This window comes from Vicugna pacos, chromosome 25, assembly GCF_048564905.1.
Source record: "Vicugna pacos chromosome 25, VicPac4, whole genome shotgun sequence".
NCBI lineage: Eukaryota > Metazoa > Chordata > Mammalia > Artiodactyla > Camelidae > Vicugna > Vicugna pacos.
Window position 1 is genome coordinate 31781980 of NC_133011.1, and position 24039 is coordinate 31806018.

The 24039-nt window shown below is 43.4% G+C and overlaps 1 protein-coding gene across 1 annotated transcript in view; it reads right to left on the reverse strand.

Annotated features, from left to right (window-relative positions):
• The window catches only part of ADCY8 (adenylate cyclase 8), a 196475-nt gene that overhangs the window by 148814 nt on the left and 23622 nt on the right, over positions 1-24039 (reverse strand). Inside the window, exon 2 of the mRNA XM_031690382.2 lies at positions 6283-6432. Within this exon, the coding sequence (XP_031546242.1) occupies positions 6283-6432 (150 nt within the window). The remainder of the gene's footprint in view (positions 1-6282; positions 6433-24039) is intronic.

Here is a 24039-nt window from a genome sequence, read left to right on the forward strand (position 1 = left end):
CCATAAAGAAATATACACACGATACACTCATGGAGATCACAGTGAGGGGGAAGACAGAGGGTCTTTGTGGAGGGGCTTTGAGCTGAGCTCTGAAGAGTGGGTAAGGTTTAGGGAATGAAAGGAATGATAACTGGGTAGGTAGAAAAGTGTAAGCAAGGGCATGAGTGTAGTAAGGTAATAAGAATGTTTAGGAAACCAAGAATATTCCACGATAAACTAGAGAATGTATGAAATACATCAATAATAGAACAGGATGAACATGGTGGATAATACAAGGGTGGTCTTAAAGGTAGGAGATGAGGAATAGCAAAAAAAGAAATGGCTTGATTAGGAGGTTTAGGAGGTTTTAGGGGAGCATAAAGAGAAGAACCATCTAATTGGAGCAGAAAAAACAAATATTCTGAGATTCTGCCACTTCCGGGTCAACTTTGACTCTTCCTTGAACGAACGAATGAATGAATGTCGAGGCTCTGCCTTACAAGTCAGCAGTTATCTCCAGCTTTAAAAATACTTCCCTGGATGCTATGGAGCACCATCATGTATCAGACTCAGTAACCAACCCAACTTTCTCACCCAATCTATTGTCCAAATCACGTGCTTGCACCAACATTGTCTAACAAAGATGTTTAAGTTAAACAGAATTGCTTTCATACAGCTAAAACATCTGCTGCATTTAATAATAATCTTCCTGCTGTTGTAACATATGGCATCATCAGAAACTTTATTCCAGGGCCCTCAGAGCTTCTGAGATGCTTCAAAATGCCACGATTACCATAAGTAGGTTTTGGCAATTCTCAGAGGTGAAAAGAAAAACAATTAATTCATTTTAATATTTAAAATAAACATGGGCCATTTGGATCATTTGGGAAAAGAGGTGGGATTACAAAAACTACGGTAATTAGAATCTAACTCCTCAAAGAGAGATGTTCTAAGATTTAGCTTCCAGACGGAACATTCCTTTAGCAAGTCTGTATAAGACATGAGCTCAGCCTGTTCCAGTCTCTTCTGAATTAGATAAGAGTTCTTCTCCCACCAAGTTTTAATGGGGGCCACAAGGGGCACAAGTCTCTCTACTTTGACATGAGAGAATTATTACAACATGACCCTCGTGAAGGTAGAAGTGAAGACAAGAGCAAAAATTTGAGTTCAGTATAACTCAGTTGAATAAATATTAATCAGAAGATCTTATAGTCCAGCCATGGCACTGGATAAATACCAGAGAATTGGATAAATTATATAGAATAGCTGCTTTTAAGTAGTCCTTATTGGCCGTGGAGAGAAAAGCAGACCACCAGACGTCATAATGCACAACAGGTTCTCTAACAGAATTAACGTTGTCGTGCTGGAAGCCCAAGAAAAGCATTTCAACTCAACTTGGGGAGGTGAAAGCAAGCCTCACGGAGGAAGGGATGCTGGAACAGAATATTCAGGGCAGAGACACTCCTCTGAGTGTAATGAAAGGGAAGGGGCTTTCCAGGCTGAAAGAACCACATGGTATATACAGAGTAGCGAAATAACAGTTCAGGGAGCTGATGGTCATTTGGTTTCGTGCATGTGTGGCAAGGGGGTGGAGAAGAATCTGGGCTAGATTCTGGAGGGCCTGTTGGGGCCATGTGTAGGGGTTTGGATTTTATCTTGGAGGGAACATTACCACTGAAGGGCTTCCTGCAGAAAAGAGTGGCAGCAATGGCATTGTCATCACAGCACCCTCTCTCATTCGACTGGAGCGCATCCTCTGCCTCGGGCTAAGCTCAGGCTAAGAACTGCTTATCTTCAATCCTCAGCACAACCCTTGGAGAAGGCAGCATCATCACAGTCATCTTACACCCACAAAATCAAGATCTTTAGAGGGAGTAGTTTGCCCGAGTTCCCACAGCCAGGAAGCACAGGAAGTAACACTGGTATCCAGATCTTGCAGACATTGAAGATTTTGCTTTGACTCCTACAGTGTCCTGGTTCTGAACCAGATCAGGCTTCTGGGATGGAGACCATTTTGGATAAAGAACAGCTGGAAACTGAGAGACCAACAGGTAAGGGAAACTCAGTATGCTCTGTGCTGGTTACAACCGATGACAAAATTGTTAGGGGAAAAAAAAAGACAAAGTCCTTGCTTCCCTGAAAAAAGAGTCAGTATGTGCTCAGCCTCTCCAATCATCTAAATTAAAAATGTCAGCGTTCAGTAGGTTCTGCCTGGTCTTGAGCCAGCTGCTCTGGGAGGTAAAAGAGATGTTGTAAAGCTGAGAATCACCTCCGAGGAACTATGTTAACAACCTAGTTTAGAAGAGACATTGAACAAAGAGTTTTAACATTTGCTGGTCTTTCCTGCCTGATTGCTCTTGACCTTAAGAACCATGTCTACAACCTCAGGTTATCCAAGGAAAAAGCCCGACTCTCAGGACTTCAAGCATCTTGTTATGGTATGGGACCTGCCAAGCAGGAGGGCGTGGCGATTTTTCTTTGGAAAAATGATTAGTAACAATTATTAAATGTTGACAATCTCAGTCACTTCATAACCGTATATTTCTTGTTGGATTTTAGGAACTGCTGCCATGGGCCACCCGTAGGGGGCTCACAATTTACCATAACAAACAGGCATGCAATGATTGAGATCCAATGTGGCAGGCTGCAATAGAGACATGTAAGAGATTGTGTTCATTTTGGCATACACAGCACATTGAACAATGCCTGGTGGGTAGGTTAACTCCCTCTCTCTATCTCTATCTCTATCTCTATCTCTATCTCTATCTCTGTATTTCCTGAGTGGAACAGTGCAGCAGAATGCCATTGAAGAAAGTATGCAACTTTGCTGGGGATATCAGAAACCTGGTTCCCAACATTGGCTGTCCCTTATTAGATCATATATATCTTGTCATCATACCTTGGCTAAGCCTTTCTTCCTTCTTTTCCAATCACTAAACTTCTATTCAACCAATCCAGAGGAAGGACTGAGTGTTATTTGTCTCTGTAACTCCACCATGAATGGGTGGATGAATAAATAAATGAATTATGGGAATGCTGTTAAGTGCAACAGCGTTCTCCCTTCCTTCGAGATGCTTGTGTGTGTTGTTTGAGTCCTTTATGCAGTTCTCTTTACTGCTTCTCTGTTGAGCTAAATCCTATTCACAAGTCAACTCAGGCATTATTTCTTTTAGGTAGACTTCTATCAACCGGCAGCCTAGGTATGACTCACATACCATCCAGGTGTCTGTGTAATTGTCCATCGCTTTCCATGAACTCTCCAAGACCAAGAACTGATTGCTGGTCACCATTATAGTCCCAAGGTCCAGCAAAGCTCATAGCACATAATAGATCCTCAATAAATAAATTAATTCATGATTGAACAGATTAAGTCATTTAAACGTTTTCCTTGTATTCTACTGTGAGAGAAAGCCAGTTGTTGAAAAAAAATCTCACAAAACATGAGCATTTCTGCAGAATAAGACCTCTTGGTTCTGCATGCAAGTGCAAAAATAAAATGCCATTTAGTCACCCTTGGGATAATTTCCTGAGGAAAAAGAACCTGCTGTCACTTAGGCACTTACAGTGTTTACTTCACATGGTGCAGAATTTCTAGCAGTTACAGTATTATAATTAGCTCTGAAGATGTAAATGGGGTTGGATTTGTTAATGGCATATGATGTTTTAAAATACCTGGAGATCCTAATCCGGAACTGAGCTCTGATTGCTGGACACCTGAGGAGAACCACCATCCTGATTTCCTTCCATATGAGTAACTTTCAGCTGGGGTTTCCACTGAGAAAAGCCAATCCATAACATGTTCTCAAACGAGTCCTCCGGGGACTGATATGTTGGCTGATTCATATAAATCAATGTGCACCATCATGCTGATAAAAATCCTTCTCTGAGCTGCAGGGACCCTGCGCACAAAATTTCTAACCATTAAGGAGCCTCTTTGGGGAGGGCATTATCATCCCCATGCTAGAGCTGGAGTAACTAAGACCCAGAGCTTGGCCAAGCTCCCTAAGATAGTCAGCAACTAAGGAACATTTTCAAATCCTGGGCGATCTCATTTCAAACCTGTGACTTCACAGCCCATCTACCACTGAGGAAATTCCCAGGCGTCATGGAAACCTGAATCAGAGATCAATATCAATGGAAGGTAACGTTAGCATTAAATGATGAGAGCCAGCGAGCTGAGACACCACCACTGGGCAGAAACAGGTGGTCAATATACCAGAAATACTTTATCAGAATTGTGAACACAGAACTACAACAAACCTACAGCACATTTTACTTAATCCTCAGAACAAAGAATCTTCCACCCAAAGAGTTTTTTCTCGTGCTTCATCCATAAAAATAATGAGGCTGGCTTACAGTTTTATATTGCCTTCTATACATTATCTTACTTGAGGCCAGCAAAATACTGATGAAAAGAAAGATATTGTCCTGTGTACAGATGAGGAAGGTAGGACTGAGAGTTAAGTGGTTTGGGTGGCCAACTAGGAGGTAATATGCTATGGTATGAATTCTAGTGAAATTTTCACTACATTTGAGTTGTCGCTTGTTCTCACCCCTGAGTATTTATTTCCTCTCTCCTTCCATCAACTTAAAAAAGATGAAGATTAGAGAGGATGAAGGGAGGACCCTTCACCATGTTAGATTATTATATGGTAGTAGTGGTTCCAAGACGAACTTGAAGAACGGGAAAAGAAGAATGATGAGTATGATAAGGCAATCATTTCCCCTGTCTGCAGTGTTTCATAAACATTAAATAAAAGACTGAGCTTCCCAGACAACTTATCCACAATTGCAGTTCTGGCTGTAACAGAGCATCAAGAGCAGTTGATAAATTATTAATAAGGCAGCACTGTCTGAATTGGCATAGATCCCATGGAAAGAGTGACGTGTTACGCTGGCAACTGCTCTGTTTTGCAAAGGAACACTTTATATATATATATATATAATATGTAATATGTAATATATCATATTATATCTCCTGGGAGATACTGGGAGGTACTCGTATTTATTGTACACAGTGATTTTTTTTTCCTTGAAGTTATTTTTCTAAATTATTTTATAGTGATGTTCAGGGAAACTACAATAGATCTATTATGAGATTCTATAATTGCTTTAGACATCAACTTAGAAATGTCCTAATTCTGAATCCTCTGAAGTCCGTGGAGGACCTGGAAATTCAGTAGTTTCCTCCGTGCCCCTGGCCATAACAAGCGGCAGTGAGAGAGGAGTTTTGTCAGGCTGCACCCTACCTGGCTGCCTCATCCATTATCACACAGACCTGGCTTTGCTCACTTGTTTTATTGATGATTTGCTCAGATTTAGATGAAGGAAATACAGCATTTTTTTGAAGCTACCTTCTTTACAATTTCTCAAACCATTATTGCACAAAGCCTAAAATAACAAGCGTGCATCCACAGACATAACTTTAAAAAAGAGCCTAGTATAATAGAATTCATATATTTATTCAGTGTTGGATTCCCAACAGTATACAAACATATTGAACATAAAATGTATTCATTCTATGACCCACTTTCAACACATCCCTGTCATTCCTATTTGAAAATTACTTTCAGAAGCAAAGATACACATTCATTTTTAATATATGAATAATTTATATAGGAGCATATCTTTATTTTTTGAAAGCTAATTTTATTTTTGGAAACATATCATATGAGGCCAAAGCTATTTTTTAAATCCTTACAATCCACCCAGTCAGGATGTCCAAGAAACTCCTTTATTTTAACTTCTTCAAACTGAAACTCACGGCTTCCACCATGGACCAACCTGCTTTCATTACTGCATCCCCTATCCTGGGATTGGTATCCTGTTTCATAAAATTTATTGTGTTCAGTCATCACTTCTGAAGATCAGATTGAAGTATTAGGAACTACACACATACAAGATTCTTCTCTGAATTTCCTATAATCTGAATTGCTATGTAGTGAAAAATTTATTTGAAATAGCAATTGATAGTTGGAGAAAAGGAAAGTCAAAGATGAGAATGTTAATGGTTTTCAGAAGCCATGGCCTTGTTCACAAACGTAGATGTCAGTGAAAAGTGTCAGAAAATCACTTTATGATTAGAATCATTTTATTTCTCGTGGGGAACAATTGAGTGTGGAAAGTAAGACCAACCCGCTTTGACCTGTGAGTCTCACGTAACTGTTTTAGACTCCAGGATCCCATGACACAAACTCTGAGATAACACTTGTTGGTCAGAATGTGTTTGGGGAGAAAAAAGCTCTGTGTAATTCAGAGACTGGCTAGGTAATACCCAGGGCACCCGGCCTTTCCAGTTGGTACCTGTCTTTGGTTTTCCGTCTCCAGCCGCAGCCTGGCCTCCACGCACCTCCGCGTCTCCAGGAAGGCTTGGCGCTGGGCCCGGTCTGACAGGTAACTGATGAAGATGCCAGCTGTGTTCATACACATGAATAACACTGCCTGAGCCACAACCTAAAACAGAATTACAGACGTAGCCTGGGTAAGTGGTTAAAACAAGAGCTGTTTGGAGGCAAAGAGAAAATTAATAAATTAAAATTTCCGAGGTAAATAAATCTCCAGGTAGTAGTCCAAGAGTTTGATGGAAGGCTAATAGAACCATGCCCTTCATTCAGGTCTTGGGTCAGCTCATCCTCTCAGTCCTTCCTCCACCACTCTATCCAATTTAAAGTTTCTCCCTCCCCAAGTTTGGGTTTGAACTTGGATTGGAAACCTCAAGTACAGAAGGGTGGCTTCTCTCTTCCTCACTCTATCTCACCTCCCCCTTCACTAGCTGAAATTTTGGGCTTTTTTATGGGTTTGGGGAATCAGGTGAGAAAAAGAGAAAGATTAATAAGAAACAGTAAAAGTATTAGTTGAATGGTTCTATTGTGTTTTTTTTAACATTTTTTATTGAGTTATAGTCATTTTGCAATGCTGTGTCAAATTCCAGTGTAGAGCACAATTTTTTAGTTATACTTGAACATACATATATTCATTGTCACATTTGGTTTTTCACTGTGAGCTGCCACAAGATCTTGTGTATATTTCCCTGTGCTATACAGTATAATCTAATTTATCTATTCTACATTTTAAAATCCCAGTCTGTCCCTTCCCACCCCCCGCCCCCTTGGCAACCACAAGTTTGTATTCTATGTCTGTGAGTCTGCTTCTGTTTTGTATTTATATTGTTTTTTTTTTTTGAATAGTTCTATTGTATTTTGACTTTGGTACCCAGTTCTTCTTGGGTAGCATCTAAGTCCTGATGTTTCTAACTCAACAGAAGATATCACCTTTGTCCCACGCTTTCCATCTCCATTGCCATTACCCACCTCCTCAGCGCCAAAATCTCCTGGCTGGACTCTTAAGTTAAACTTTGTACTTTATATTTGTCCCTTTCCACACCTCTCTCTAGTGAAGAAAAGAAAGCCGATTCTGGAAGGGAGTCAAAACTTGGAAGAAAGAAACAGCATAGCACAGAATTTCCAGCAGTTAGTAGGTGAAGATTTTTAAAAAATCAGCAAAGATAGAAACAACTTGAGTAGCTTATGCAATTAACAACCTTGAGCTGGAACGTGGCATGCAGGTTTAATAATACTAATTCTTTTTTGGCACATATTGAATATTTGTAAAATGTGATTTTACGATAGGACATGGAGTTAGCCTCAGCAAATTTCCAAGATCTTGTAACCACAGTCAATGACTACAGTGAAATCAAGTTACAAAGCAATTAAAACAGACAACTGAAAGAACACAATGTGTTTAGAAATGGAAAATATTCCTAAATAACTCAGGGATCTAAAAAAATCATAATGGAAAGTATGTATAGCTAAAGAATAATGGAAATCCTACTGAACTAAACTTATTAGTCCTCACCAAGGAATATATAATAAAAAGTCCTTCATTAGGAAAAGAAGCAAGGTTGAAAATGAATGTGTTGGCCATTCAACTTAAGGGTTTAACAAAAAAAAAGGAAAAACAGATAAATCCAAAACGTGTAGAAGGGAAAAAAAAATCAGGAAGGAGCAGAAACGAATGAAATAAAAAACAAATATATAATAAAGAGGGTCAATAAAGTTTGTTTCCTGAAAAGACGAATGAAACAGTGATACTTCTTACAAGCTTAACAGAGAAAAAAAGAGAAAAGATTCAAATAAGCATACTGCAATATCAAGGATAGGAAATGAGAATTTAAATACATTGCAGAAATTAATAGATAAGCAGAAAATGTAAAGTTTAATGCTAATGAAAATCACAAATGGAATTGATGTATTTTTCATAATACACCTTTATCAAAACTGACTCAAGAATAAAAATTACATAAACGCAGTCATAATTAAAAATCCTTCCCCAAGGAAAGCAACAGGCCCAGATGGCTTCATCAAAGCATTCTACAAACACTTGTGGAAGAAATAACTTAAATATTTCATAATCCCTCCCAGAGAGCAGAAAATCCCCTACTTATAAGGCTAGCAGCATCCTGAGACCACAGCCAATATAATTGGCATATAAAGGTAAATAACAGGTAAATCTCATTTACGAAATGGAGAAAAATTCCTACACATACTATCACTAAATCAAATCCAACAACACACAGACAAATGATTCAGTTTGGCTACATTAAATTTATTCCAGGAACCTGAGGATAGTTAACATTATCAAATCAACTAATGTAATTCACCACATCCACAGCTTTTAAAAAGCACAGTATCATCCCACTGAGATGAAACAGCATTGATGAAATTCAATATTCTTTCAAAAAAAAAAAAACTCAGAGGTTAGAAGTAAACTTTCTTAATCGCTATGCAGAATACCTACAGAAAGAAAAGAGAAGATTGCCTAAAATGAACATCTTACTCAATGATAAAAGGTTAGAAGCATTTGCTTAAAGACCAGGATGCTGGTTATCTCCAAATGTATTCGACATCATTCTCAAATTCCAGCCATCGCAGTAAGACAAAAACAAAATAAAGGTGATAAAATTTGGAAAGGAAGAAATACACTTTTATTTTTGCACATGATTATCTATGTGGAATATTTAAAAGTCTCTACAGACGAATCACTAGGATTAATAAGAATTTAGCAAAGATGCTGGATATAAAGTCAAAATAAAATGTTAATTGCATTCCTAATGCACCCATAACAAAGAGATAGAAAATGAACTTAATGGAGGAAATAATTGAATTGAAAATAATCAAATAAGACCTACGGAGATGGAGGGCTGGATACCACGTAACAGGGAAAGATGACAGAGTGGCTGTAGTAAAGACTTCAGAACTCTGGAGGTGTTTTTACCTCTAGCGGAATTCAAGATGATTCTAAAATTTATATAGAAGGTCAAAGGATCAAGAATACACAAGCTACTCTTTATCATTTCTCTCCCTACTCATTTTGTTCTAACCACGCTGGTTTAATTTCTGTTCCTCTTGTAAGCGTTTGCTAACTCTGGGCCATTGCAAATGCTGTCCCTTCTGCCTGGGACATTCTTCCTCGTCCTTCTTGCCTTGGCGATTCCTCTTAGCCTTCTGTTCTTGGCTTTGTTATAGTTTTCTCAGAGAGGTACTCCCTGATCACCGTATCAAAGTAGGACTTCCCCGCCATTCTTTATCCCTATAAGCTGTGCGCCTACCACCAGCTGTAACTATATATTGTTTAATATAAATATATAGTTGTAACTGTATATATTGATTTGCCTGCTTGGTTGTTTAGTGCTTGTGTGTCTCACTGGATTCTTACTTGTAATAATACAGGGACGCCATTTGTTTTAGCCATTGATTGACACCTAGTGCCTAGAACAGTGGCTGACAAGACTCAGCACAGTGCCTGTTAACTAGTAAGTGCTCGATACTTGCTGAGTGAGTAAATGAATGAGGAGCCTTCCTACGTACCACTCATCATCATTTACAAGATATGCTGGACCTTAAAATAGCAATAATAATGTAAAACACCAAAAAATATCCTTGACCACAGTAACAAATGTGTGGGAGTTGGAAAAATCCAAAAGTACACAACTTTACAAAAGATAAAGGAAGAAAGCATTTCTGGGAGAGGCGTGCTAGCTGTTAACTATGTAAATACTACCCAAATTGCTCTATGGCTTTAATAGGATTAACAGTCAAAGTCCCAAGCGGAATTTTCATTTGGAACTTGGAAGATGACTTAAAAGTGTATCCGAAAGAATACGTGAATGAGCATACTAAAGAAATTTTTACAAAAGCGATTAGAGAGGGGCCTTGCACAGCCAGCAGATGATATATACCACCATGTGACAGTAATCAAAACTCTGTGGCAGTAATGAAAACCTCAACGGCAAGCCTCCTCTGCCCCAGAGCTGACATACTGAATGCGAGATGCTTCCGAACCATTTGTGGATCAATGCTTTATTTTCGTATCCACACACATCTGCAAGCTGCCATTGAGATGTCTCCCTAACCCTTCACTACTAAATAATTTACTCATTCAAAATTACTTATAGAGCAAGTTCTGTGTATCAGGTGCAGTTTTATGCACTGGCAGTGTGCAAAGCAGGTAAAGTCCAGGTTTCATTCTAGGGGTGGGAGACAGGCAATCAGCGAATACACCAAGGACTATTTAATGCATGGTGGTGATGATGGTGGCGATGGTGGTGGTGGTGGTGGTGTGTGTGATACACGCTTGAAAGGAAAATAAATACAGCAGCATAAGGAGGACAGAACGTGATGGAGTAGGGGTGGGGCTGCCCATTTCTGAGGAGTTCAGAGAAGGACTCTCTGATAACAAGATACTTGAGCAAGACCAGAAAGAAATGAGAGAGTGAGTCACGGGGTATGTGGGAAGAGAAATTTAGGCAGAGGGAATAAAAAGTGCAAAGGATCTGAGTCAAGAGAAGCAAGAAGCCCACTCGAGCCCGGCATGAAGCCCACCGCGGCTGGAGCAGAGCAGGTGCAGGAGAGTGGAGGCACTTTAAGGAGATGAGCTCAGAAAGGTAACAAAGGGCCGGACTGAATGGGTCTTGCACAGGATAAGAATACTGGCTTTTCTCTATGGGATGGGAAGGCCCAGGAGAGTCCTGAGTACTGGGAGGCATGACCCATCTTCCATGTTTTAGGGGTCACGCGCTGGCGGCTGGGAAGCAAACAGACTGTTTAGGGCCAGGATGGGGGCAGGGAGACAAGCTAGAGGGCTCTTAGAAAAACCCCACAGAAAAGAGACTGTGGGCTTGGACCAGCGTGGCGGCTGTGCGGCTGGTGAGACTGGGCTGGATCCTTAATCTATTTCAAAGGTAAAGACAAAATTCACTGATAAATTTTGTATAGATAATGAGAAAAAGGGAGATGAGGGTGACCTCCAGAAAATGAATCACTCTGACTGCATGTGGAAATCATCTGGGGACTTAAAAAGACCCCCCTGGCCCTACTCAGTCCTACTGAATACAGCTATCCAGGGGTGAGGCCTGGGGATCTTGATTTTTAAAAAGCTCCCAAAGGCATGTGCTGCAGTGGGTCCATGGGCCGCCCTAGGGAAGCAGTGCTTCCTGAGCATGGTCAGAAGATCGCATATTACACTACCTTTTGACCTCCTTTTTATAGGCCCATCAGCCTTACTAAAGTCCCAGATCCCACGGGGCAGAGACCGCATCCATTGTGTCTCATCTCAGCACAGGGCCCGGCATTGTAATACTCAACAAACCTTGTCGAGTCTAATTAACTTGACAGAGCCACATGAGCGAATTCCAATTACCCACCTCTCTGGTGCAGTTTTGCGATGACTGGGAAGAGGGAGGTTGTCACTCTGATGCGGGAAGCCCTCCACAACTTCACCCAGGACAGGACGAGTCCCTCCTCACCTCCCCCCTGCCTCCTCCTCCAAGCCCTGGAGTTGGAAGTTTCGCTACGTGGGCCGGGCTTCCCCCTTCCTCCCCGGGGCAGTGGCCACAGTGTGGGTGCTGCTGTCTGAAGCCAGGGAGTTCAGAGTTGGAAAGGCTCGCAGAGTCAGCTCCCCTATTTGATACAGGATTTGCATTTTTTGTTGTTGCAGCAGGATTCTCTGCTGTTTGTTGCCAACTGGCCAGACTGGAGGTGGGAGAGAGGACCGGCTCCCTGGGGGCCTCCCGTCCCCTCTGCACTCAAAGTGTATGCCGCACGAAGGTGCACCGCACTTACTCTGCAGCGCACTGTGTGCAGGGCGCGTCCCCCAGTCTGCAGCCAAGCTGCCGAAGGCTGGAGGAGGCCTGCCTTATTGAGAACAGGGAAAAGATTCTCCTTCCATTTATTTCTCGGTCTCCAGAAGCATCTACTTAGGTGCTATTGTATATATGGAAAGGCAGGCTCTGGGAATGTGAATATTGGATCTGTCCCTAGAGATAGTTCTATTTTTTCAATTTAGAAAGAAAATAAAAGACATGTTGCAATATAACATGATTGATTTGCATTTGGGTCTTTCCTATATTTTAACAGAAACCAGGAATTTGAAAGGTAATACCATTAAGCTTAATTTATATAAAATGTTGAGAACTATTTACTTCAGGATTTACCCACTGATTTGTCTTTAGGACTCATGTTTCATCATAAACTTTTGAGGATGCACAAGCTGAAATTGGGAGACTGAGCAATAGCACTTATAACTCACTTTTAAAAGTTAACGTTAGGTGCAGGGCATCGTATTAAGTGATTTCCGTATGAGTTCTTATATAATCTCAGTGGGGCAGGAACTATTACTATGTCCATACGAGGAAGCTGAAGTTCAGAGAGGTTAAGTAACTTGTCTAAGGTTAAACAGCTCTCCCAGCGGGAGGGCAGGGATTTGAACGCAAGAAGTCTGACCTTGCAGGATCCAAGCAAAAGTTGGCCGGGACCTGAAGGAGACCTTTGATATTCAGAGGAAATAGAGCCTAGTCAAGAGACAAAGGTACAACTGAATATGCAAACACAGGACAATGCATTAGGAAGGTTAAGTATTTTGCCAGCACACCGTGGGGATATAGGAAAAACGCAGGGAAAGCACTCATGTCTGTGGGTGAATGAACCCAGCTGGAGAGAGTGGTGTCATCCTCTAGTAGATAGTTAGCATTTATTGAGCACTTATTACATGCCAGGGATCATTCTGCGTGTCTGGCATGTGTTAATTCACTTAGTCCTCGCAGCCCAGTGAAGTAGGCATTACTATGACCCAAAACGAGCATTGTACAGATAAGGGGGCTGAAGCTCAAAGTTTAACTATTTGCTCAAGATAACAAATGGAGCCGGTGGGAGAGCTGGGATTTGAACCCTGGTCACAGGAGCTGAAGCCTGAACTTAGAACTGCTGTGGTCTCCAAGCTCATCCCCGAGCCCTCAGCTGTACTAATTCGGTGAAAGTTCACTCCGGCAATCGATGCGGATTCCGCACTGGCATGACGGGTCATAGGATGCAGCCAACGTGTGGCTCAGTTCTTGAGCCTGGTCGAGGGGAAGGGGCCTTGGGAGGTCTGTGCACCTCTGTCTATAAATAGTAAAACCAAGACCCTGAGAGTAACTTGCCCAAAGCTGAACAGCTTGGGGGATTCCGGAGCCATGATTAACACCAGGCTCTTGAACCGCAAAGCCGGTGCTCTTGGCAAGCTGCGGTGTGTTTTCACAAAGCATCCTTACAGTTGGAGAAATGTGCCTGTGTGTAGGCTCTCTGTGTTTGGACTTAGGCCTGTCCACAGGGGGCACATGGAGCAGAGGGAGGGGCTTGGGACACAATTGTTGCTCAATATGTACTGGCCACGACAGGTTATGGCTCTTACTATAGCCTTCATTGTCCCTTAGGTCACAAGAATGACTCGTGGAGGGTCTGAGCAGGCAAGCAACCTGGTGAGGTTTGTGCTTGTGTTTGAGAAAGACATCCTGTAATGTAGCATGGGGAAGCGTTATCATCCAGGGACTCCGTGAAGATGGGAATGAGAGGGATGACGAGGACCCATCGGCTCAGTGGAGCCCAACTAGAGGAACAGAAGGTACCACCAGCATCCTCTGCCCGGGCCGTGGGTTCTCCCCACAGCTGCTGCCCTGCCATCATGTTTCCTGCTTGCCCTTTATAAATAGTACACATTGAATTAGAAAAAGAAATTGTAGATAGTGGGCAATGAAGTTTAAAAAAGTAGCAAAGCAATAGAGTAGAAAACTTAAGTATCTACCTAAGAAAAAGATTAAAAAAAAAAAAAGATGCAGGTATGCAGAACTCCGAGGGCATACAGTAACAAGTAAAACTGTTACTGAATGATGAAAAACCTGCTTAAAAAAACCCGAGTCCAATGACTAATATTGTGAGAAATGACAAAGTAATGAGGAGAAAATAGTCTTTTCAGAAGAAAGCAAGAAGAGAGAACTTTGAAAAACTGAATTAAAATCATAAGAGAACAGGAGTATCAGATTTTTAAAAATGGCTTGGAAAAAATCTGATGCTAAGGAGGAAGTAAAAATGCTAAAAGGCTAAAAATAGGAAGGATTGGGAGGTGAGGAAAAATAAATGATTAAGCCATTTAAAAATAGATAAGATAAAATGCTGAAGTTAAAATTTTTTTAAGTAGGAGAAATTTAACAGGCAGTAGCTCACAATTTACAGGTAAACTAGGCTAGTGTAAAGTAATTCAAGAAATGAACACATTTAAAATGTCTAGTCCACAGTGTTCAGAGAGCAGGACGTGCCAAGTAGCCAACGGCTGTTCCCCGAGCGCTTCCCAGGCTGGGATAACGGCTGCTTAGAGTCCCGTCTCGCTGTGAGGGATGTGAGCGTGCCTCCGCTGTCACACGGCAGCTGGGTGCTGCGCAGTGCGCTGTGCCCTTTGCAGATGCTCTGTTACGGCAGTCCAGTAGCAGCCCCGCTTGTTCTTATCAGCTCCATTCACAGAAAAGGAAACTGAGACTCAGAGAGGCTAAGAAATTACCCAAGGTCACAGAGCTGGTAAGCGGCACTAGGACAACTAACAGTGCTCATTTGCCTGGAACACAGAACTTTGTCTTAAAACCTGGATGGTTCTGAAAAAACCAGGAGGCGTTTTCCTGGCAAAGCTTCCTTGCCACCCTTCTGCTCACAGCTTAGGACTCAGCCTGGTCCCGTCCCCATGTGGAGCGAGCTCTCCTTTCCTGCCCCTGCTCCCTTGGACCGCACCTCCGGTGGCCATGGATCACTGCCCTTGGATGCTGGTGGTCAGTCTCATCCACTGTCAACTCCACCTCCCCAGGGCCCTGCACTGTGCCTACACTTGCCCTGCTCCGCATCCATCCACAGGGTCAACAAGTGTCTATTGAGTGTCTTCGCGGGTCAGGCAGCACGCTGGGGCTGTGCGGAGATGGTCAGAACAAACACAGCTCCTGCCCTCATGAAACGGACAGACTGGTAATACTGCAGGCCGTTGGGCTGTGTTTGTTGAATGAATGCGTGAGCTGGGCGGAGGAGAGACTCCGGGGGTGTGAGAAGTTCAGCTTGTCGCCTTCCCTGGGGGAGGCCTCAGCGAAAGCAGATTCTGTGGACACTCCAGGGGTTCACCATTGCCCCTCCTCAAGTGTCCGAGAAGGTTCTGTGGTTTTAGGATGTTAGAGTTTGAGAGTCAGAGTTTAACCCCACCTCTCTACCTCTGAGAGCCTCTGAGTCTATTTTGAGTTTTAACAGAAGTGGCTGCTGATTGCCTATTATATACGTGCCAGGCCCTGCCCCTGGCTCTGAGGATGCAGAACAAGTCTCTGCCTCCTGAATTTTATATTCTAGTGAACTTACATTACTTCACATGCAAAACGAAAAAAAAAAAAAAAAAGGAATCTCTAGCACCCAGGGTTCTCGCAAGGATAAACTAAAACCTGAAAGTCACTATCAACGTGACTGTGACTTAGCAGTCAGTTGGTGGTGATTCTTCCTGGTGGTTATAAAGATTGAGAGTGAATTGTTTTACATCAAGTACTTAGCGTTTGCCTGATGCACAGCAAACGCCCCAAGGTGGCAGGCGCTCTGTACTGCTGTCTTCACAAAGACTGCCTCCAGAACAAGGCGGCGGGCAGAGATGAAGGAAGCAACTTGGGGATTTGGTTCTCTGTCTCTCTCTCTCCTGACTCCTATTTCTCCCCTATGTGCCCCCTGGTTCCTAGTCACACAGGATAACTTGGAGTTATCTGGACCAGCTTTGCCGGTAATTCTCTTTTTGTCCCTAAAGAGCTGCCTTTCTGTGCCCGACTCTGTGCTCTGAAAGGTTGATACCCCTGGACTGCATCAGGCTTCCTTGTCCTCAGCTTCCATTTGGGTTCTGCCGTGGCTAGTTCAGGAAGGAGACAGGAAGGTGGGAAGAGAGAGAGACTGGGGTAACACTCGTCCTAGAGCAGTTGGGGCAATGACGGTGTCCTCTGTAACATGTCAGCTCTCACCGGGCTCTGTTAATGCCATCCCTCTTTGCTCCATCAGGCTCCCGACGGTGGGAAGAGTGTCCTCTGTGCCTCATCAAGCTTTGTGGCTCCCTTAACCCTGTCCGAAAGTTTGCTTGAGCTCACTTCACTTACCCCTATGAGTGTTTATCTATTTCCTGCCGGGACCTGAATGATCCACGGTTCAAGCTCTTACATCTCCAGACCTTTGCATATTTGGTTCGCTTTTCCTAAAATGTCTCCCTGCTCCTCCCTTCTTCCCCCTCCCAACACACACACACACACACACACACACACACATTTTCACATTGTTACAACGCCTGGTGGCTTAATGAATAAATCACTTCCTGGGCCATTGAAAATGGTGGCCAACCTTGCAAAAAAGGGAAGGAGCTTCAGAAAACACAAATAAGAACAATAATTGGTTCTCTCACCAATCCTGTTTGATCTCCATGACAAACGTCAGAAGGGCTGTTTGTCAGACAATTGTCTGGGACAATTTCCCCAGAAAGACATGGGTGGGGGGCCAGGCTAGATGACAGCCATTCCATGGAGGCATTTCGTTCCAATAGAAGATTCAAAGTTTTTGATGATACTGGTCCTTTACAACCATTCACGACTCTTGTTTGCAACAGCTGTATGAGGGCTCTTGATGTCAGACCAAAGAAGGGAGGCAAAAAGGTGTCCTCTCCAAAACCGACAACGGTCAAAACGAAGAGGAGCCGTGTGTGACAGACAGCAGGCACCCAACAATGACTGAATGAACGAACAGTAGGAAACACAGGAAACAGTTCATGCAGAGACATTATCTTTACTGAATTGATCGTTGGACTAAACGCTGCGAGCTAAAAAGGAATGCATAGTACTAAATTAACTTGTCATTAATATTCATGACTCAGGGGGAAATTGAAAGCCTGTCCACACTCTGCCAGGACTGCACATTCCTGGTGTTTGTCATACAAAACGCACAAGTACCAGATTGCTCAGCCTCTCAACACGATTACTAAAGCGAAGAGGGCAGGCCCTACCCTTAGAGCAGTGTTTCTCAAATAGGGGCGATTTTGCCCACTAGGGGACATTTGGTAATGTCTGCGGATATTTTTGGTTGTTGCATCTGGAGGGGGCAGTATTGGCACTTGGTGATGGAGGCCAGCCATGCTGCCGAACATCCTACCCTGCGCAGGACAGCCTCCGCCTCCCAAAAGAGAACCATCCTGCTCCGAACGTCAATAGCGCCAAGGTTGAGAAACGCTCCCCTAGAATTTAGCAGTTAGCGGCACATAGTAGCTGCTCACTAAATGACTGCTGGATAAATGGTAGGTGGGCAGTTTCATCTTCAAGACTTGCTTGGCTTGCAAAAAACTCTCTTTCAAATATCTCCAAATTTCTAACCCCGTTGGATAGATTTCTTTTCTTTGCGTAAATGACTATACAGTTATCCATTGAGCTACACACTATGGGTTAAAAGACAGTCAAGACACATGATACCCCAGCCTTCAAGGGGCTCAGGTTTGGCAGGGAAGAGAAGCAATTAGATGTGCGATTCCCACGTGGTGTGGTGAGTGTCAGGACAGAGATACACCAATAGCCACTGATGCCTGCCATGCGAACGCTAACGTTGTTAACTATTTAATAGTACTGAGCACCTGCTCTGACGTAGGCCCTGCTTTAAACGTCATGCCTGTATCAATGCATTTAATTTGCACAGTAATCCAGTGAAGTGGGTGCTCTTATTTCTATTAGGGCGACCATATAGCATTATTCAAATAGAACAGGTTTGATGCTGAAAGGGGCCACTCAGTAACTCTGCTAAGATCATAGGTATGAACCTCAACCGTCCTAGGAAAACAGGGGTACCTGGTTGCTCCAATCTGCACTTTATAGGTGAGCAAACTGAGGCCAAGACAGATTAAATACGCTGCTTCAGGTCCCTCCTATAAGTGAAAGGGACAGGCTTGGAATCCAGCCAGTTAGTCTTCAAAGTTTACCTTTTTGAGCACTAACAACACAATGAGTAAAGATAATGCATCACGATGGAGGCTAATAGAAGTTAGGAGGACCTGGGAAGGCTCCCTGGGGGAGGTGACATTTAAGTCAAAGCTTGAATAATGAGTAGGAGTTAGACAAGGAAAGAATGGGGAGAGGGTTTTGAAGAAGTAGTATGTGGAAAAGCCTAGAGGCAAGAAAAATTAGGAATCATCTGGGGAGCTAAGAAATGCCCAGCATTGCTGGAAAGGGGGGCGGTAATGGAGCGGCCAGATGCGGGAGCAAAAGCAGAGAGAGGGCCAAGAGAGTAAGACATTTATTACTACACGCTAAATGCTTTCCACAATAGCGCCACTGTCTCATTAGGCCTTATCCCAATCCTGCACAGCAGAACTTTCACCGTTTGATATGCATAAGAAGACAGACCCTTACCTCCCTTAACTTGCCTCTGCTCGTATAATCCACAGTGGAACTGGGAGTATGTCTGATGCCAAAATCTGTTCCACGTCACTGTCTCCAGTCCTTAACTGCACAACTCCTTCTTTTAGTACTCGCAAACATTTCTTTGCACATTCCAGCTAGAGCTGGCATCATCGAGGAATTCTTCTTAACATCCACATTAACGAACCTTGTTTTAGGAGGAAATGCTTCTTCTAGAGGCTTGGCCCCATATGTCTACTTAGCTGTTACTTTGCAAAACCAAGAGCCAGGTCCAGGTCCAGAGTTTTGTCAAATGTGCCTAGAGTATCGAAGGAAGCTTCTCTATTTGACCCTGAGTTTCACAGGGTGACAAACGGTAACACAGTGGAGTTTTTGCATTTGCGTATTTAATTTATATGTATGAAGAGTTGCAAGTTGCTGGTGAGAAAGGGGAAGAAAGAGAGAGAGGGAGGTAAAGCAGATGCCTCGTTTGGAGCTCAACCACTCCGGATGAAAACTTAGGACTGTATTGGGTTAATTGAGACATAATACATCCACTTGCTGACTTTTATTTATTTATTTAGCATTTAAGAGGTTTGTTTTACAGCCTGGCTTTTGACTAAGTTGTTAGCTTTGAAACCTAACCTCAGTGTAAGCTGTGATTCCAACAGAGTGTGGGTTTCACCCAAGCAGCTACGTGTCCCACTGTGACACGTGTAACAGAAAATAAAGACGTTAACAAAAGAAGTGGACATTGGAAAAGCCACCATCTTGATGCCCACAATCCCTGGCAGTGTAGTTAGCAATGGTAGGTGAATAATAAATAGTTTTTGAATGAAAAAGTGAAGTCATGACCCATCTGTGGCCGGTGGTCAGGAAGGAGTCGGGCATCCTTTCTGAATAGGCAGGCACCGCCCTTCTGCAACACTGTGTGGGAAATGAAGGCTATAAATATTCACAGGCAGGCAAATCAGATATGTCTTGGGACCAAAGTGGACACTGATTCAATTCTCTTCCCTCTTCATCTAGGGCCTGTCAGGCCTTGCATCTAAAGTGCTTTATGGATGCGGGTAGAAAGAGGCAAAGGGCCATCTGGGGCCTGTGAGATGCAAGAGAATTTCTCCCCTGCTGCATGGACCCTCCTGGTCGGGTCACTGGCAGGTCACCGATGAAGACTTCCACCTTTGCTGCATCCTCCGTCCCAGACGCACAGGGCAGGGAAGAGCTGAGAAGCTGGGCGTCTGCGTCGGCTACCTTTAAGAGCGCATATTCCTCCAGGGTTAGCTTTACAAATCTAGAAATGGAGGTGGCAGGATGAGCCTGGGGTAGTCTCGCTATATATAGCTTTGGAGACAGATGTGTGTGGGAGAGTCTGGCTTGGGGAGAACACTCCAGGCATCTTCAGTGGTGTCGTGTCAGACTCGGGACATCCTGCATGGCAGAGGGAGTGTGGGAATGGGCCCGTGACCGCAGCATTCCATATCATTTACCCGACTCCCAGAAGCTGAGGCGAGGATAAATGAGGGAGCACCGTCCAAAGTTGGGGTGCCACCCTTCAGGATGCAGTGGGCACTTTAAATCAAGGGCCTCTCTGTGGTGTCATGGCCTGCTAGGTGGGATGCATGAGGCTGGGAAACAAGGAGGGAAGGGGGAGTGGCCCTGTTTATCATCACTCCCAGTGGCTCTCGTGGGGAGCCGGAAACCCTGGGTTCTGTGGCTTTAGGGTTCCAGCTTTCCACAGGCCGAAGATCTCCACCAGCTGACATGGTAACAGTCCCCAGTGAACTGTAAAATATGGCATGCTGGCTCCTTATGCCAAGTGACCAGCAGACAAGAAGAGTCACCATTCTAGGAAAGGTATAACCCTGGCCATGGTGACCAGAGGCTCAAATGCCTGGGTGGTGAGAAACTGGATCATGCCATCAGGTAAACCACCAAGACCAGCAGAGGTGCCAGTCGAGGGTGAGGGGAGTCAGGAATAAAGAGAAGAGAAGGGTGACCATGTGTATCAGATGGGGCCCCACAACCAGCTGCAGCAGTGGGGACTATAATGGATCCCACTAACTGTCCCCTTCTGAGCTCCCCTAAAGAAGAGAGGCTCACCAGGATCACAGAAAAGCACCTCTCAGAACTTGGGAAGATGTAGGTCCTAGCGGCACAAGGGATGGACAGTGGTGGATCTTGGGATGAGCCACTAGACCTTCCTTCAGGAATCAGGGATGTATCCCCTGGGATTACCACTGGCAGACAGCCCTTGGCTGCCATCATCCTTTGAGGATCAGCTTAGCTGAGAGGGCCTCCTCACCCAAGACCATTCTCCAAGACTAATCAACATGGCGGTAAAAGTGCTCATACCTCCAACTCAGAAACATCCTCCCAGCTTCAGAAGCCCCCATGGGGGTTCTTGAGGTTGCTGCTGAAACTGCATCACAGCTCAACTTGTCCCTTTGTCTATTTCCGCTTCCTCTTCTTCCCTTCCACGGATGCTGATCCCAAAAGCATCCCCTAATAAACTTCCTACACACTAATCTCCCTCTCAAAGTCTGCTTCTCAGCGGATCCCACCTGTAATAACCAGAAAGCATTCATAGCCCTTACGAGTGTCAACCTCCAATATGTGCTGAATAAATGATTTAATTAAGGAGTATAATCAGTTTGTACTGTCCGGACCATTAGGTGGATGATGATGATGACCAGCTCATAGGTACTTTCCTTCTTTCTTCATTCATTGTATAAATATTTATTGAGGCCCAATGATGACCTAGGCACTGGTTTAGATTCCTATGGCAAAGAAGACCACCCAGGTCCTTTCTCTATGGGACATTCTGTGGGGACCTTAATTTAGATCAAGTAGTTCAGGGAAAACTTCCCTGGGGATGAAATATTTAAATGAAACCTGAAGAATGAAGAGGAGTTGGCCAATAAAAGAGGCAGGCAACCGCTATTCCAGGCAGAGGAAATGCAGGGAGGGTGACCCTGCAGTAGATGGGGCAGCGGAAGGGAAAGGGGAGAGGGCCTCTTGTTCAAGCTCTGATCTTGGTTGAGTGAATTCTAGATCACGGTGAAAGCCACTATGGGGTTCCACGAAAGATGATTTTTCTACCCCTATGTCTCTGCCCCTGGACTGCCTCTTCCCTGTGATTTGCACAGACCAGAATTACCTTTCCCTCGCCAGCCTCCCCCACCATCTTCTTCTTCTTCTTGCTACATGACAGATGGCAGTGTCAAGGAGGTGGTGGCAGCAGTTCCTAAGGAAGTTTTTGGTATAAGCATGAAGGATGTGTCCCGTTATGTGATGGTTACTATGGCAATTTTTATTGGGTAATTAGGTTTGAAGAAACATTTTGATTCATCATTAGTTACTGAGCTAAAAACAGCACCTCACCAAGCGCTTGTTTTCTCTTAAAATGCACCTGTTGTTCTGATAATACAGTGTGCGCCCCAAATTGAAGCATTTTCTCAAGTCACCTCAATCTTGATCTTGACTCCTCTGAAGAAGCCCAAATTATCGTCTGCTTTACTTTACAGAAAAAAAAGTGTTTATTGCTACAAAAGACTAAAGCGTTGACATAGAGATATGAAAGCAAAGAGTTTATTATGTCCAAATCGAGTTTCTCAATTCATAGAGAAGGTAACTTTGCGGGGAATAACTTTATTAAGTTTCTCAAATGTACAATTTTACAGGGTGGGAGGAAAAAGCAGTTTGTTAGCTTCCCTTTTCTGATGAATACAGAGAATAGAGTGGTTGAAAAATGACAAACACTGGTCAACCTCTGTAGCAGGGAATAAGTGTTGGCTAATCTGTTAACAAGGGTTTACCTTATCCTTTCTTTTCAAAGTTTACTTATTTAATGTTTGAATGGCTTAAAATGTCCTCTGACATTAAGGCCAGCAAAGAAATTTGGGAAAAGGCAAGACTCTCCAGTGTCCGAATGCAACCTTTTGCTCATTATGCCTTCATTTCAACAAAATTAGCCTTACAGATTAGAAGTACCCATCATGCAACGACGCCATGACACATCTGATCCAGACTAAATAAAGACAAAAATCCCTCCTCCCTTTGGGAAGGTGGAGTTGGGATAAAAATCAGGGAACACAAACCCAGACCTTTCCCTCCCCAATGAATATTCCACCCATTCATTCTTACACCCCCATGTAACCAACGTGCTGAAGAAACTCAGGGCAGCCGTTCACCTGGGCCTGCCCGCTCTCCCCTCGAGAGTGTACTGCCCATCCTCGGCATGCAAAGGAGGGTCTGCGTCTGAGATTTGAATCCCAGCTCTGCCTTTTACTAGCTGTGGGGAGATGGGACATTTACCTAATCCCTCTAAGCGTCAGACTCCTCATAGGCTAAATGCGCATACGGATTTGTACCTACTTCAGAGGCTGTTGGGATTGAAGAGGTAATTTACATGGAGCCCTTGGCACATGACGGTCATTCAGTACCTGTCAGCTGTTACCATCAATAGTAATTTCTTTCCTTTGCTCATCTAGACTATTCGTTCCTTTAATGAGGGATTATTGTCATGTTCATTCTTTCGGATGCCAGAGCTACTATGACAACATCCTTTATTTGACAAACTGGGATAGTTTTAGGAGTGAAAGGAGACAGGCACAAATCTGGAGTGTCCTGGGCACACTGAGATGGGTGGTCCTCCTACCTGGGGCATATACTGCTGGGTTAGGCATAGGCTAGTTCTATAAATTGTCAAGCAATATTCCTGGGCAACTGTTTAGTAAAGACCAGTCTCTTCAGTTCAGTAAGTGCAGGCACAGCTCTAGGATCTGGGGATGTCAGTCAACAAAATAGACCAAATCCCTTTCTCAGCCTACGGGGACAGAGACAATAAACAAAGAGATACAAATTACAGCTCTTCTTGTGCATTGGTGAAAAGTGCTATGGAGAAAAATAAAGCTGATTAAGAGAGGAAAGAAATGAGAGGAGACGAGATCTCTGACTTCACAGGGGGTCAGGGAGGGTATCTCTGATAAGGTTATATTTGAGCAGAGACTCCCCCATAAGGTGAGCAGGTCATGCAGGTATCCAAAGGAATGATGTGGTCTATATATTCCATTATCAACAAACATTCATAGCCAATGCTTTGATGAAGGCAAAAGGTGAAAATACAGGGTGACAGACATGATAGAAGTGAATCAATTTCACAGGGACTTTAAAACCTCATTTCAGGTATGCGTGTTGTTGTCTCTGTAATTCTGATTATTTGATCTTTAAATAATTCATAACCTATAGCTTTATCCAGCAGCTACTGTTATAAAAATAATAGTTAAATTTATTGTTTCTCCTAGGTGCCTTATAAAAAATTT